The sequence below is a fragment of the Lemur catta genome, chromosome 23, assembly GCF_020740605.2.
Source record: "Lemur catta isolate mLemCat1 chromosome 23, mLemCat1.pri, whole genome shotgun sequence".
NCBI classification, from domain to species: domain Eukaryota; kingdom Metazoa; phylum Chordata; class Mammalia; order Primates; family Lemuridae; genus Lemur; species Lemur catta.
The window spans coordinates 19340882-19356327 of NC_059150.1; the positions used below are offsets into that span (position 1 = coordinate 19340882).

At 40.7% G+C, this 15446-nt stretch overlaps 1 protein-coding gene across 8 annotated transcripts in view; it reads left to right on the forward strand.

Moving 5' to 3' along the window:
• The window catches only part of SMG7 (SMG7 nonsense mediated mRNA decay factor), a 75087-nt gene extending 59642 nt beyond the window's left edge, over window positions 1–15445 (forward strand). For 3 of the 8 annotated variants that reach the window (XM_045536373.1, XM_045536378.1, XM_045536375.1), the window contains 10 exons: window positions 2403–2522; window positions 3507–3933; window positions 5727–5871; window positions 6312–6691; window positions 7194–7565; window positions 10484–10564; window positions 11042–11201; window positions 12002–12172; window positions 12297–12442; window positions 13080–15445. In XM_045536373.1, coding sequence (XP_045392329.1) covers window positions 2403–2522; window positions 3507–3933; window positions 5727–5871; window positions 6312–6691; window positions 7194–7565; window positions 10484–10564; window positions 11042–11201; window positions 12002–12172; window positions 12297–12442; window positions 13080–13193 — 2116 coding nt within the window. In that variant the 3' untranslated portion in view covers window positions 13194–15445. Of the gene's footprint in view, window positions 1–2402; window positions 2523–3506; window positions 3934–5726; window positions 5872–6311; window positions 6692–7193; window positions 7566–8315; window positions 8466–10483; window positions 10565–11041; window positions 11202–12001; window positions 12173–12296; window positions 12443–13079 lie in introns of all 8 variants that reach the window. The other 5 variants (XM_045536377.1, XM_045536379.1, XM_045536380.1 and 2 more) reach the window with 4 other exon arrangements.
• Window position 15446: the final 1 nt, after the last annotated feature.

Sequence of the window (15446 nt, forward strand, 5' to 3'; positions counted from 1 at the left end):
TTTCTCCCTTCCTCTCTTCCCCCTTCCCTTTAGCCTAGTAATGTGCCCCATTCTTTATTAATAGGAAGGTAAAATACAATTCTCATCCCCGTATTTCTTTAATGTTGCCCTATCTTTTTATCATCAGATTTCTTTTAAAAAGTAGTGTAGACTAACTTTACTGACTCTACTTCAAGTCCTAGTCATTTCTCAGCCTACTGTGCAACTTAAACTATCGATCAGTACCCTTCTAGATACCAAATCTAGTAAGTTCTTTATAATTTTCATCCTATTTAATTTTTCTTCAGCATTAAGTCTGTTGATCTCCTTCCTTCATGAAACCTTTTTCCTTAATTCTGTGACACTATTCTTCTCCTGCCCTTAGCACGCAGTCTTTTTCACTATTTCTTTTATATTACATGCCTCTTTATGTTGTTGTTCTCTAGGGTTCTTTCCTTGTCCTTTCCTTCTCACTTTCTACATTCTCCCTGGTGATCAAATTCATTCCTATGTCTCTTGGATGATAAGTCCCAAATTTTCAGTTCTGACTTCTTTTAGAGTTTGGACCCATATTCTAACACTCCAACCTCCCTTATGCATTTTATACTTTAACGTGACCTTGTGTTTGGTCAACAAAAAATAATCTTCAATCTTCATTCTGTGTTTCTGGGTTTGTTGTTGCTGCTGCTGCTGCTGCTGCTGTTTCAAAGAGAGCTAGGGTCTTGCTCTGCTTCGTAGGCTGGAGTGCAGTGATGGGATCATTGCTCACTGCAGCCTCAAACTCCTGAGCTCAAGCAATTCTCTTGCCTCATCCTTCTGAGTAGATAAGGCTACAGGTGCGAGCCACCACTCTTGGCTTATTTTTCACATTTTTTATGGAGATGGAGTCTCACTATGTTGCCCAGGCTGGTCTCCAACTCCTGGCCTCAAGTGATCTTTCCGCCTCAGCCTCCCAGACTGCTGGGATTACAGGCGTGAGCCACTATACCTGGCTTTCTACATTTCTTATTTGTGCCTATGGCATTATCAGCTACATGACCAAGCTAGAAATCTGAAAAACCCTTATTTTGTAAGTCTTTCTCACCAAGTCTTTGTAATTGTATGTCCAGAATGCCTCTTAGATTGAACTTCTTCCATTTATTTCCCTGTACATAGTTCAGCTTTTAGCACTGCTTACCTAAAATATATAAAACCTCCCTACTTAGAGTCCCTTTCCTTCTATAATTCATTTGTACACTGCCCCCAGAATTGTATTTTTAAAATCTAGAACTAATGATGTCCTGTGACTAACACAAAAACTTTGATTTATGCACTCCTGGGTGTTCTAATGTCTCTTTCACCTAGATGCTCAAATCATAGCACTACCCAGATCTTAGTTTTTCAGCCTGAATTTCTGCCACTTCCCTTCCCCTTCCCCCAGTACTTATACACTGTATACTCACTATGTCTATACTGGAAAAGCTCTATATTTTTATTCTTCCACACCTTTGTTCATGCTGTGCCTAGAACACCTTCTCCTTCTGTGCTACCCTTTCCTTATCAGCCTGATAAGCACTTACCTGTCCCTGTGAAGGTCCAAGTCAGGTGTCACTTACTCTGTAAAACGTTCCCAGAGCTTCTCAGAAGGAACTCATTCTCCTTTTACTGTGTTCTCTTATTCTTTGCCCAGCTTTTATTATAATGCTTATCAGATTGAATCATAATTATTTGCTTCTAAAGGAAGGGAATATTTCTTAATTATCTTTGTGTCCTCAGCATCTAGATTACCACCTGGCAATTCTTTTTTTTTTTTTTGGTAGATGTGGGGTCTCACTGTGTTGCCCAGGCTGGTCACAAACTCCTGGTCTCAAGCAATCCTCCCTCCTTGCCTACCAAAGCAGTGAGATTACAGGTGTAAGCCACTGCAAGTGGCCTGCCTGGCAATTCTTAAATTTTTTATTATTTTAAAGTTTAATAAGGAGAAATCTGAAAAATTCTTATTTTGGTTACCCTTCTGGCATCAATGAGTTTTAAGGGTTTTCTTGGTTTTGTCCTGTTGTTGTTGTTACTGTTGTTTTCGTTTTTGCTCTATATATTTTGTGATATTTATACGTTTTTCTGATTTAGAATGAGCCACATTAAAGTGGGTAGATTAATACTGTTTATTAGAATAGGCACCTTTAATATTGCTATAGTCATTCAGGCAAATTAAGTAAAAATATTACATTAATGTAATGAACTTATATGTTTTCTTCTCTGCTTTGTTCCATTGTACGTAAAATCTTTGGGAGTCTAAATTTCAAACAAATGTGGTTCGGTTTACATCAAGTAGCTAACCTATATGGCCGACATCTGAAGCCATTGCAGTTAATTAGATGAACTTGGTTGCCTGGAAAATATTGTTAGTGGCTTAATTTTCTGATACGTGCTTGTGTCAATTTTAGGAACTTGGATTTTTCCAAAGGCCACCAGGGTATTACAGGAGACAAAGAGGGTCAGCAGCGACGAATACGACAGCAGCGCTTGATTTCTATAGGCAAATGGATCGCTGATAATCAGCCAAGGTATGCCCGTTGGGCTTCTGGTCTACTCCCTTTTAACTGCTTTATCAGACAGACGGACACACACACGCACACACACTCTCTCTCTCTCTCTCTCTCTCTCTCTCTCTCTCTCTCTCTCTCTCTCTCCTTCCCTCCCTCCTACCTCACATGTATTTTAGGCTTTGGTATAAATGCTATTATTTATGAACTCTTAAGTCAAAATATTGGTAGCACAACATCAAATTATGACCCTAGTGGTCAGTATGCTCTTTTAAAAGTCCCTGTGCTCCCCATTACACTGCCTATTATAGAGGAATTGGTCTTGTCCCTCTTGTTTATTATGAGCTTCTGCTTTATAAATCTATAAATCTGAGTTGTACCTTCATAGGCAGGGATTTGTATTGGCAAGGACATGGTGGTCAGTTTTGGTCAGGACAGACCAAGATGGTGCTAGTGGCTAGTTAAATACAAAGCAGATATGATACTGCAGGTGAAAGAACACAGGTTTTGGAATCAGTTAGGTTTGAGTTAAGTTTACAGTTTTACAGCTTCCCAGATGTGTGTCCTTGGGATTCCCCCAGGAGATTATTACCTTTCCACAATCAATAGGTATTTATTACTTTTTGTATTCAGGTTCCTGTCATACAGTAGATACTTAAACGCTTGCATGTTTGAATGAACTTATCGCCTCTGAGTTTCAGTTTCCATACCTTATGCATGTGAAGGACCTAGACTAGTATCTTGTATTTAAAACATGCTTAGGAAATGCAATTTTTAGCAAATATTGAAATGGCAGGGGGATATGTTGGTGTGATGATAAGTGTGATAATGAGAACTTGAGTTTCTAACTCCTTTTTGTGTTATCTGAATCCACATTGTTTATCCTGCTATTTCCATAGTTCTTACTGCTAGGAATATATTCACTGTTGGATCCATACACAGTTCAGTTGTTATTGTTTTTTAGGTTAATGTTTTTCATATATGGATTTATTTTTACTTTTTTAGGCTGATTCAGTGTGAAAATGAGGTAGGGAAATTGTTGTTTATCACAGAAATCCCAGAGTTAATACTAGAAGACCCCAGTGAAGCCAAAGAGAACCTCATTCTGCAAGAAACATCTGTGATGGAGTCGCTGACTGCAGATGGGAGCCCAGGACTGAAATCAGTGCTGTCTACAGGCCGAAATCTAAGCAACAACTGTGACACAGGAGAGAAGCCAATGGTCACCTTCAAAGAGAACATTAAGCCACGAGAAATGAACAGAGACCAAGGAAGAAGTTTTCCTCCCAAAGAGGTGAGAAGGGACTATAGCAAAGGAATAACTGTAACTAAGAATGATGGAAAGAAGGACAACAACAAGAGGAAAACTGAAACCAAGAAATGCACCTTAGAAAAGTTACAGGAAACAGGAAAGCAGAATGTGGCAGTGCAGGTAAGCTGTATTTGAACTATAAAGCAGGTAGAGGAAGGCTCACACACAAGGCAAGATTTTTCATTTTGTTCTAAAGCCTTGAGAATTGGCCATCCTGGAAGTTTAAGTGCATTCTTCTGATGCATAGTAAGGTTATATAAAGAGCTTTGATAGATGGTTATGTTATCAATTCTTGAGAATTCTAATGTGAGTGAAAAAAATCTCAACCTGATTTGACACTTCTCTCAATCCTCCAATTTAAGTGATTTGAAATGACCAGTTGTAGAGTCATCAGTGCCACACAGTATTATATTATCTTTGAGAGGTACAATTACCATGTTAATGTTATAGTGGAGATTTGGAGTTTTTTGTAGATCTAATAGAACCAAGAGTATATTGAGGCTTATACGGGTTTTTTTCCCCCCCAAGATTCACTATATAAAATAAAATATATTCTTGGAAAAGAATAAGGCTCTTTTTCTTGACATTTATTCTTCTCCCAGCCAGTGGCATTATACCACTTTAATGTTATCCTGGCTCATGGGAATTCGTAAAGTAAGAACCCAGGTCTTTTGCTGGAAAAAGATAAACACTGCCCAGTTACTTGTGGCTTTGGTTTTTTTTAAATAGCTTTCCAAAGAGATACAGATGATTTCATATAAACAGAAAAGTGTCTTCACACTCTGCTGGTTTTATTAATACATACCATCAATGTTTAAATAAATACTTAAGTGGCCATGTGATTTGTTAACACATTTTGGCAAACATGTTTGCATGAGAAATCTTACATTGTTGATGACTGCTTACAAACAAATAGTACCTTCTATGTATTTCCCTAATAGCATTTTTTTTTTTTGAGAAAGGGAGAGATAAGAAAATAGTTTCATTTTAAGATTAATAGTAGGAAGAAAAACATGGTAGAAATTAAAAGACATGGAGAGAGAGAAGTGCTGGTGAAAGGCAAGAAATAAATCCAGATGAACTAGAAAGCCAACGGAGTGTTTTAGGGATAAAGAGTCCAGCATTTCCTGCCTGCCCTGCTGTCGTTCTCTGTAACTGCCTCTAAGGTCTAGACTGAAAATGAAATCAACTTTCTGGTCTCTCATCCATCTCAAATCGCCTATAGATGATTAAAGAAAGCCTGATAATGGTCAATAATTCTGTACCTCATCCCAAATTTTCTGTAAATACTACCTATTTTCCCTCATTTTGCTCAACCTTGAGCGTTATATATAGCATCTACTTCTCTCTGGCTTTATGTTTAGGGTCTCAGGGCCTGTTCCTTACTGCTGAAAGTTATCCTTATTTATTGAAGGGTTGTAAAGTTGCAGCGTGGAGGGGTGGATGCTTGACTGGGTATACTTAAGGCTGCCCAGATGAAATTAAACTGAGGGCCAAAGTGTCTCACCTGTGGGTTAATAGTCATTAATTCATAATTCATGTGTGCTACTTAATGAATTAGAGCATAAAGAGCCTTGGGCCCCTAACAGGCAGCTTAAGATAATGGACAAGTTTTTTTTAACTTGGCATCAGGTATCTCGTTTATAAAACAAATGGGCTCTAAGGTCCTTTTCATGTTTAATATTTTTGTGATCATGTAAAACCAAAATAATTATATTAGTAAACTTAAGCCCTATATCTTTTATTGGCTACTAATAATTTCTTTTGATTTTTTCATTTTTAACTTAGGTGAATTTAAATATCTTCAGCAATGACATAATAAGGTTTTAAATACTTTCTTAGGAGAAGGTGCTTCTTTCTGACACATTTGAGTTTCAGGTTATTATAGATAGTTTTGCTTCTGTTGGTCATAGGTAAAATCCCAGACAGAACTAAGAAAGACTCCAGTGTCTGAAGCCAGAAAAACACCTGTAACTCAGACCCCAAGTCAAGCAAGTAACTCCCAGTTCATCCCCATTCATCATCCTGGAGCCTTCCCTCCTCTTCCCAGCCGGCCAGGTAAATACATGTTTTATACTTTCTTCACTTAATCCCATCTGTTTAGGAATTTCTATTCAGTCACTTAGTAATCTATATTCCATTGGGGTGACATTACCAAGTCATCATGTTAAAAAGTAGAAAGAAATTCTATTTTCTAACATTATTTTTGAGCTGTTTCTCTGTAGTTTACATGCAAGGGCGTGTTTGTTATCATGAAGGAATTCCTGTGACTAAACATAAGATGCCACTTTTAGGATACTCTGATCACTTCAGTGGATAGAAGAAAAGTGGACAAGAGTCTATATTTAGTTCTAAAAGTCAAGTTAAAGATTGACAACATGGCTGATCTCTTACTTTTATAATGTGTTAAAAGACACCCCCGTCAAAAAAAGATGACTTTTTTGCCTTTCTCTTGCTAAGTTTCTTTAGAACTAAAGCTGTGTTCTTCTATTTTGAAGGGTTCCCGCCCCCAACATATGTTATCCCCCCTCCTGTGGCATTTTCTGTGGGCTCAGGTTACACCTTCCCAGCTGGTGTTTCTGTCCCAGGAACCTTTCTGCAGCCTCCAGCTCACTCTCCAGCAGGAAACCAGGTGCAAGCTGGGAAACAGTCCCACATTCCTTACAGCCAGCAACGGCCCTCTGGACCAGGGCCGATGAACCAGGGACCTCAACAGTCACAGCCACCTTCCCAGCAGCCCCTTACATCTTTACCAGCTCAGCCAACAGCACAGTCCACAAGCCAGTTGCAGGTTCAAGCTCTAGGTCAGCAACAATCCCCTACAAAAGCCGTGTCGGCTTTGGGGAAAAGCCCGCCTCACCACTCTGGATTCCAGCAGGTAAGTGACAGTACTGTCTGGCTGAAATGAGGGGAGATGGTGAAATGATGCAGTGTTTGGCTAGTTACTGATTAAGCTTTTAGACACTTCTTGCTTAGATTTGTGATGGTGATGGCAATACAAAAGTATTGTTCTATTGTTTAGGGAAGTTCAAAAATCTTGAGGAGGGTGCTTAGATAGATGTGACACCAATCTTAAATGGTGTGAGCCCCATAGCACTTGAAGCAGAAAGGGGGAAACACAGTCTCGTACACATATATTCACTCACTCATTTATAAATAATTGAATTGAAAGAGAATGTGAATGGAGTGAGTGCCCATACTCTGTTCCTAGAAAGCTCTGTGTATTGAAAAATCCCAAAGGTAAAGGAAACTGCTGCATCTCCTGGAGGTTTTTTTTTGGGTTGGAAAACACCTGAAGTTCATTCTGTGATTCTTGAGCATTGATTATAAGTAATGTTGCATTTTTATCCTCGTCTTGATGACAAGCATTTCTTTTTCAGTATCAACAGGCAGATGCCTCCAAACAGCTGTGGAATCCCCCTCAGGTTCAAGGCCCATTAGGGAAAATTATGCCTGTGAAACAGCCCTACTACCTTCAGACCCAAGACCCTATAAAACTGTTTGAGCCGTCATTGCAACCTCCCGTAATGCAGCAGCAGCCTTTAGAGAAAAAAATGAAGCCTTTTCCCATGGAGCCATATAACCATAATCCCTCAGAAGTCAGCGTCCCAGAATTCTACTGGGATTCTTCGTACAGCATGGCTGATAACAGAGCTGTCATGGCACAGCAAGCAAATATGGACCGCAGGGGCAAACGGTCACCAGGAGTCTTCCGTCCAGAGCAGGATCCTATGCCCAGGATGCCATTTGAGGTGTGTGTTCTTTCCTGTCACCAGGCACTTGCAGATAGGTCTGGAGTTGCATGTCTTTTTCATTTCTCTAATAGATCTTACAAAGGTCACTGATCCGTTAGTACCACAGAATACTGCTGAGTAATTGGTGCAGCTCTTTTTCTCTTCAGAATTGCACAGTATGTTTTCGTTCGGGGAGCTGCTGAATTCTGTAACTGATTCTCAACTGTGATGGTCTGGCAGAGAAATGATCTACAGAAATCTCGAACACAGCAAGTTAGAGAATTCTGAGACAAAGAGCTCCTCTCAGTTTGGCTGAATCATCTAAGTTTAAAAATAGGCTTACTGAGTATTTAAACAAATTGCAACAAATTTTCTGCTAGGAACAAAGTCAGCCAGTTATCTTAGGGAGTTGTCCCTTTTCCTTGCCCTTTTTATTGATGAGAAACAGGTGTGTTTTTAACTTTTTTTAAAAAAGCTATTTCTCTGTTTGTTAGCACAAGATATGCTAACCATTTTGTTCCATACATTGTTTACTCACTAGCCACACTAACCATTTATGTTCGCTTTTTGTCAGTGTTTTTGCCTCCTTGCTATCGTCTTGATCTTCACTGCTGTCCTGTGTCTCTCTGCCTTTGCATTTCAGAGCCTTTTCCTCTTTGTGTAATACTATTGCGCTATCCCCTTGACTTTGGTTGCCTTCATTCACCTAATCAGCTTACTTACTCCTTTGTGCTTTTTGCATCTCACTGTGATCCTTTCTGTCACTAGGACCCCAAGAGCTCCCCTCTGCTTCCTCCGGACCTGTTAAAGAGTCTGGCTGCCTTGGAGGAAGAGGAAGAGCTGATTTTTTCTAACCCTCCTGATCTTTACCCAGCTCTGCTGGGGCCTCTCGCCTCTCTTCCTGGACGAAGCCTCTTTGTATGTATTTTACAAAATTCTGCTTCTCACTCTAATCCCAGCTTCTTTTCTGAGATTTTACAGTCTTTAGAATAGGTGATTTCTTCTTTCTGGGACTTTCCTTCTTTGTAGAAGTACAAAAAATATTTTCTGATTGCCTAAACTAACCTTAAAATGGTAGTAGAACATGGCAAAACATTTCTGACTTTATAGTCAGAGACGTACCCTGGCATTATATGTGTTATCCAGAAAGCATTCTGCAGGGTTTATCATATACAGGGTGTGATGCTGGCAAATTAACTCACTTTTCAGGTGGCACTTCCATCTAGACCCAGAAACTTCAAGTGTCATTTAATCTTGCTTAGGAACAGTGAGATTTATTTCTCCCATGTAGCCAAAATAAGAAAGGAAATATGTTCTAGGTTTTTTAACTAACATTATTTAACAGTATGTGACTCTTTTCTGTTTGGTTAACTGAACCCAGAAAGAGCCCTGATCTAAATTCAGAGTTGGATTCATAAATAGAATGAGTAAAAATGAAGAGGACTCTATTTATAAACATTGTTGGAGTGCCAATGAAGATAAATAACTAGGATAACAAATAATAAATTCTAAGAATCATTTAGTGGTATCTTTTTAAAAATAGTCTTGCATTTTAGAGAATGTCATTTTGTACACTTGTCAGTATTTACATTATATTTTACTAAGGGTAGAGAGAATAAAAGATAGGGAGAGAGATGTGTGCCATGAGGGTTTTTCCTACCTCTCTTCACTAGGTATGCATAAAACATTAAAAGATTCTGAATTTTACTTTCTTGCCGCTTTCCCATAAACAGAGGGGAAGAAAACATTTGTAAGATTAAAATGCATTAATTTTAGTATCAGGAGAAATTAAAGCATAACAGCTTTCATGACAGTAGCTGCCATCCCTGGCACTTGAAATTCCCTTAAGATTTTGCCCGAGTGAGTGGCAGTAGAGGCTGCTGTCAAGTTAACAGCAATGAAAGATCCCTGGAAACTTCAGTGCTAATCGTGCCATGACTGGGAGCGGAGGCTGTGGAAGCCTAGTTACCTGACTGTTGTCTCTGCATGTTTGCCTTTCTTGCTGCCTTCCTGCTGGACTGGCTTGAGGGGCTGAGGGCAGTGCCGCTCTGTCTCCTTGTTTCCCAATCCCTTAGTTCCTGTTGCTCCTGCTCCTGCCCCTTCTGTTGCCAGTGGAGCCGATGTTGGGACAAATAGGTGTTTTTTTCAGTCTATTTTTCTTTTCTTTCTTTCTTTTTTTTTTGCATGTTTTAAAAAAAAAAAACACAATAAAAAAAAAAAACACCAAACCTTGACTCTAACCCTTCCTATATTTAGCATTGTTAATGATGTATGTGTGAAAGTGCCTTGCATGTGGTAAGTGTCTCATAAATGTTTAACCAACTATTCAATGATAGCATTAGAGATTTGGCATTTTTTTTCCCTAATAACTTTCATAGGGCCAATAAATGTAAGCTTGACTCTCAGCAACTATTTCAAAATATACAGCAAATAGAGCTGCTTAGCAGACGTGTTAACAAAACCATTTTGTCAAATGGACTTGAAAGACTAAGTCAGCGGCGTTAATGTTTTAAAAATTGGGGTGTGGTGGGAGGAACAGTGCTAGAACAGCATTTTGTTTTGAGATTATTTCAAATGCAACTATTGACAAGGAGAGTCCTGAGGTTCGTGCCTAGCAAACACTCAGAACTGCTGTTTCCCAGGTCTCTGGTCCCTGCCAGAATAGAATCTCTGTGCTGGATTAGATACACTGATAAAGGAGGGTTCTGTCTGGCTTATCTGTGGCACCTGGAACTTAGTTGGTGTCATGGTTTTAACAGATTTGAATTCACATCTTCTGAGTCTCACGTGGTACACGATGGGCGAGTACAAGTGTGCTTAAATGATGATCTTTTACTGTGGTTCTGTACACATCTTAAGATTAATATTAACAAAATGGAAGGCATAACTTACTGTTTTTTTTTTTTTTGTTTTTGTTTTTTTTGGGAACTGTGAAGAAATCCTTATTGGAGAAACCCTCGGAGCTAATGTCACATTCATCCTCTTTCCTGTCCCTTACCGGATTCTCTCTCAATCAGGTAAGTGAACAGCTAAGGATCCTGCTTTGTGCTTTTAGTGTAGGGTGATATTCTCTTTCCCATACTACACTAGTATGTGTATTTTTCTCTCCTTCCTTCTCCTGATATTGGTGTCTTCGAAATATTTGATTTTATTCCCTTTGTCTCTTATTGGGGCAGACTAGTGACTTGTGCGTTATGCATTTAAACCCTTTAACTTCTCATTAATATTGAAATTCTGGGGGCTCTGTTGTTCAGCCGAATAAATTAGTCACATGTTTTAACCTGGGTGGTTTACCTGGAGTGAAAGAAAGGGTGAGGGAAAGCAGAGGGGAGAACAAATCTGACTGGAAAATGAAGAGAAACAAAAAGAAAGCTTTCGGGTTTCTTTTGCTAGGAAAAGATTAAGGTGAATCAAGCATCCATGAACATGACATTGCATTTTCTTAAATCTCTTTCCTTGGAGTGGGTTCATAACTTGACCGTCCTGTCTTTCAGGAAAGATACCCAAATAACAGTATGTTCAATGAGGTATATGGGAAAAACCTGACAGGCAGCTCCAAAGCGGAACTCAGCCCCTCAGTGGCGCCCCAGGAAACATCTCTGTATTCCCTTTTCGAAGGGACTCCGTGGTCTCCATCACTTCCTGCCAGCTCAGGTATAACTAGGCTTGAAATTGTAGATCTTGCATTTCCTGTATACTCACGTTGATTAAGAGTTAAGTGACATTCTGAAATTATGTTAGGTTTTGGTTTTCTGTTTCTTTAAGTAACTTCTGAAAGAAAATAGGAGAAAAGTCTGGTACGTTGGTTCATTTAATAAATGCTACTAAAAACTTTTTACATCCTCAGTAACCAGCAGAGTTCTAAGGGAGAAAAATAGGAGTTCTGTCTTATGGTTCCCAGCTGCTCTTAGTTTTGTTTGTAGACATGCATTCTTTGCATGAAAAGCTGCACCTTTTTTTTTGAGACAAGGTCTCTCACTAAGTTGCCTACTCTGGACCCAAACTCCTCCCACCCCAGCCTCCTGAGTAGCGGGGACTATACAGGCGCATTCCACTGCACCCGGCTTTTACTTTTTAAAATAGGTATCTTTCAGCTCCGTTTTTTTGAAAGAGTCTGATTTAATAGTAATTCTTAAGATTAGGAAATTCTGTTTTTGATAGAGAAGACCAGTAAATACTTACCTGAAATAAGCATGCCAGAATTGTGTATTCAGTTGATAAAATTTTCTACTATTTTGTTTTGGTTTTTTAAGGCAAACAATATGCCTTAAATATATGCAGTAAGACAAATTAGTGCATCTGGTTAGATTCCCTTTGGGGCCCTTGTTTTGCCTTTCCTCCAAAGTCCTCTGGTTATTTTTAGGAGAAGTCAAGTGTTCGGATCTACAGGAAACTAGTTCTTTATATGTTTGTGAAACATCTATTTAATGTCCTGTGTTGCTATTATTTAATAGATCATTCAACACCAGCCAGCCAGTCTCCTCATTCCTCTAACCCAAGCAGCCTGCCCAGCTCTCCTCCAACACACAACCATAATTCTGTTCCATTCTCCAATTTTGGACCCATTGGAACTCCAGATAACAGGGATAGGAGGACTGCAGATCGGTGGAAAACTGATAAGCCAGGTGAGATCTCACTTTCATTTCCTAACAAAAGTGAAAGAACTTACTCCATCCTTCCCCAGGGTTTGGCACTTGGCAGCAATAGAATATTGTCTTGAATTCTTCTTAATCTCTTTTCATCCCTTAGCCATGGGTGGGTTTGGCATTGATTATCTCTCAGCAACGTCATCCTCAGAGAGCAGCTGGCATCAGGCCAGCACTCCAAGTGGCACCTGGACAGGCCGTGGCCCCTCCATGGAGGATTCCTCTGCCGTCCTCATGGAAAGCCTAAAGGTGAGTGGATTTCAGTAACAAGAACCACACGATTCTTGCAGCAAAAGTGTCTCTGCTTTCACTCACATGACTAGCTAGGCTTATTTCTAAGGCTGTTAGAATTGACTGATGCATAGCACGTGTGTAGCAAAGTCTAATAAGCACAGTCTACCTTACAAGTTTCTTAAATGGGAATTTTATTTTTAATTTGTGGATTCACTAGTGGTAAAGCAACATTTTCAGAGGGACGGAAACATGAAGGTTTTAGTTTCATCCTAAGGTTAAGAAAATTTTGGTTCATCTTGGAATGTTCGATTGAAACCTTTTTTGACCAAGTAAAAGAGTATCTAATTTTAGGAAAGTTCTGTTTGCCTAAAACCTTTATAATAAATACCCTGTGGTATGACATAGAGCTGAGTTTTAGTAAAAAGACTTCATATAAAATGTAATTTTACCTTTTCTGGTTTAAAATAATCTTAATGGGAACTAGCTGGTCTTGAGAGTCTTAAGACTTTTTCTAATAGCTAGATTTTTCTAGGGGGTTGGGTGGGGTTCTTAGGACATATATGCCTTTATATTTGGCTGGGATTGAAAAACAAATCCCTTTCAGACAACCAGGCATTTGACCTCTGCTGACAAGATCTGGGCTGTTTTTCAGTCTATCTGGTCCAGTTCCATGATGCATCCTGGACCTTCCGCTCTGGAGCAGCTATTAATGCAGCAGAAGCAGAAACAGCAGCGGGGACAAGGCACCATGAACCCTCCACACTGAGGCCAAAATGGCAACCCTGGGAATGAAGGCTCCATAAACCATGGCATGTTGGGTTTGCAGGACTGGCCCACACAGTCCCCTGCAGGTGGCAGCCCTCTTTTCTGTTTCTTGCTGTCAAGAGGGTGTAAGTGTTCCACCAGCCCGCTGAGTGTGCACGAAATGTTCGCAGTGCAACAAAAAGAAAAATCCATCAGGAACTCTCCGTCCCCCTGGGGCCTTCCGGAGGGAGAGAGAGAGGAACTGCTGTTTATCTCACTCAGTTACTTGATATCACCACCTCTCACCTTCTCCGTCGTGCATGTCCCCAGCCACATGGGAAGTGAAAGCTGAGAAGGGAAGGCAGATGGGAGAAGCCAATGGGAACTTCTCAGTCCTTTTTTCCTCTTTGGGGAATAAAATAGGAATCCATTAATGATTGCTTTGCTGACTGAGAATGTAGTTGAAATTATTCCTAAACATCTTTTATTATTGTTATTACTCTCAGTAGTAAAATATCACACTGAATTCTTCCGTACACAGATGTGCTTCTAGTCAGTGTGGAGTGAGGGAAGCCCTGTTCACTGCTCCTGTGAGAGGCTGATGGTGACAGGACGGGGAATCGACCTCCTCAGCCAGTGGACGTGTTCCGTAGGGGAGGGCGCGGGGCCTCTCGGAAGGTCCTGGCAGGCCGTCCTCTGGCCTAGAGACTCCAGCAGGAAATGCCCTTCACTCTGTAGGTGCTCGAGCCCCAGCTGAGGATGCAGTGTGGGTGGTGGTGCTGGGCAGGACTAGCGGGTGACTGCTGTAGGATTTCAAATGACGTTTTTGATTCCTGTACATGTGACAGTAGCATAGCGAGCAGCCGCACAGAGGGCAGGCCAGTCCATTCGTGGCCTGACACGTTTTAATAGGTAGAAGCTTTCAGTGTGGTTTTTTTTGTTTGGTTGGTTTTTGTGCCCCCTTCTACTTACCACCCTCCTGCCCTGTCTCCATCCCTTTATCGCCCTATGCTGTATGCTTGTAATTGTTTTTTATTTCTAATGTATGCAACATCTCGCCAAGAAGCAACAGCATGGGGTCCAGCAGTTGGGGCCCAAAAGACAGTCCGAAGAGGAAGGAAGCAGCGGCGTCTGTGTAGCCTACGGAGGGGCCAGGCCCCTGCCCGGCTGCAATCTCCCAGCCTCCACCTCCAGAGTGACATTCAGGGCGACATGGACACGTGCACAGCATGCACAGAAGAAAACACAACGAAGTCCATTTTGGAAAAGGCAAAAGAAAGGAAAATAAACTTTTTATTTGATATTTATTAGGAGGAAAGAGGACTGAAAATGTTCTTGTCTAGAAACAGAAGGACAGTGTTTCTGTTAGTCATTTCCTGGAAGAGTAATATTTTAAGGGGAAATTATGGAAACAATCTTAATGTCCAATTGCTGTGCTAGTGGTAGGGTTTATTTTCTGGGAGAGCTCTCCTTTGTACGTCTGTGTGTTTGTGTGCACACACACCCATCTGCTCTCCCAGAGGGGAGGGGTTGTGTGTCTGCGTGTGTGGAGTTAGCGTGGCATTTACGAGCTGGAGAACAGCTGCAGAGCAAAGCACATCCAGGAGCCCCGGTTGTCACTGGAGTTCGGGCAACCCCAGCAATTACGAGGGGTGAGATTAATGCTCATTGCTCTTCAGAGAGAGTGGTTGGAGCCCCTTATGCTTACATTATTGCTCTTTTAGTTTGACATGGTGTTTGGGTTTTTTGTTTTTGTTCTGTTTTTTTGAGGTCTGAAAGAGTGAAGCCCCTGACCCAGCGGCATTATGAAACCCTTTGTGCTTCTCTCCAGCCCCTTCCCTGTGTCCCCCTTTCTCCTCTTCCATCCCTCCCAAGCCTCTTTCCCTACTGCCTTTACCCAGTTTGTGTTTGAGCTCTGCATTCAGGCAGCTGCAACATTCCAGTGTTTGAACCGTCACTGATTCTTGCACCCTAGACAAGCTAACCGGGTTTACCATCTCACTCCCAGTAGTGCCCAGTTCCCATCTAAAGCCCCATTCTGCATGAGAATTTGGTATTTGGAATGTTTTCTGACTCTGGGGGCGGGGTTCCTCGCCTTACCATCCTCACTGTGGAGTGATGAGGACGGGGAGGAGAATCATCACCAGAAACTGGTTTTGTGGAGTAAACTTTCTTTTGTGGGTTTTTTGTTTTGTTTTGTTTTGTCTGTCTGTGCAAGACCTGCAGCTGCTGAAATCAGCTTTGCCTTTAATTAAACCATGTTCTCTCCAACCAG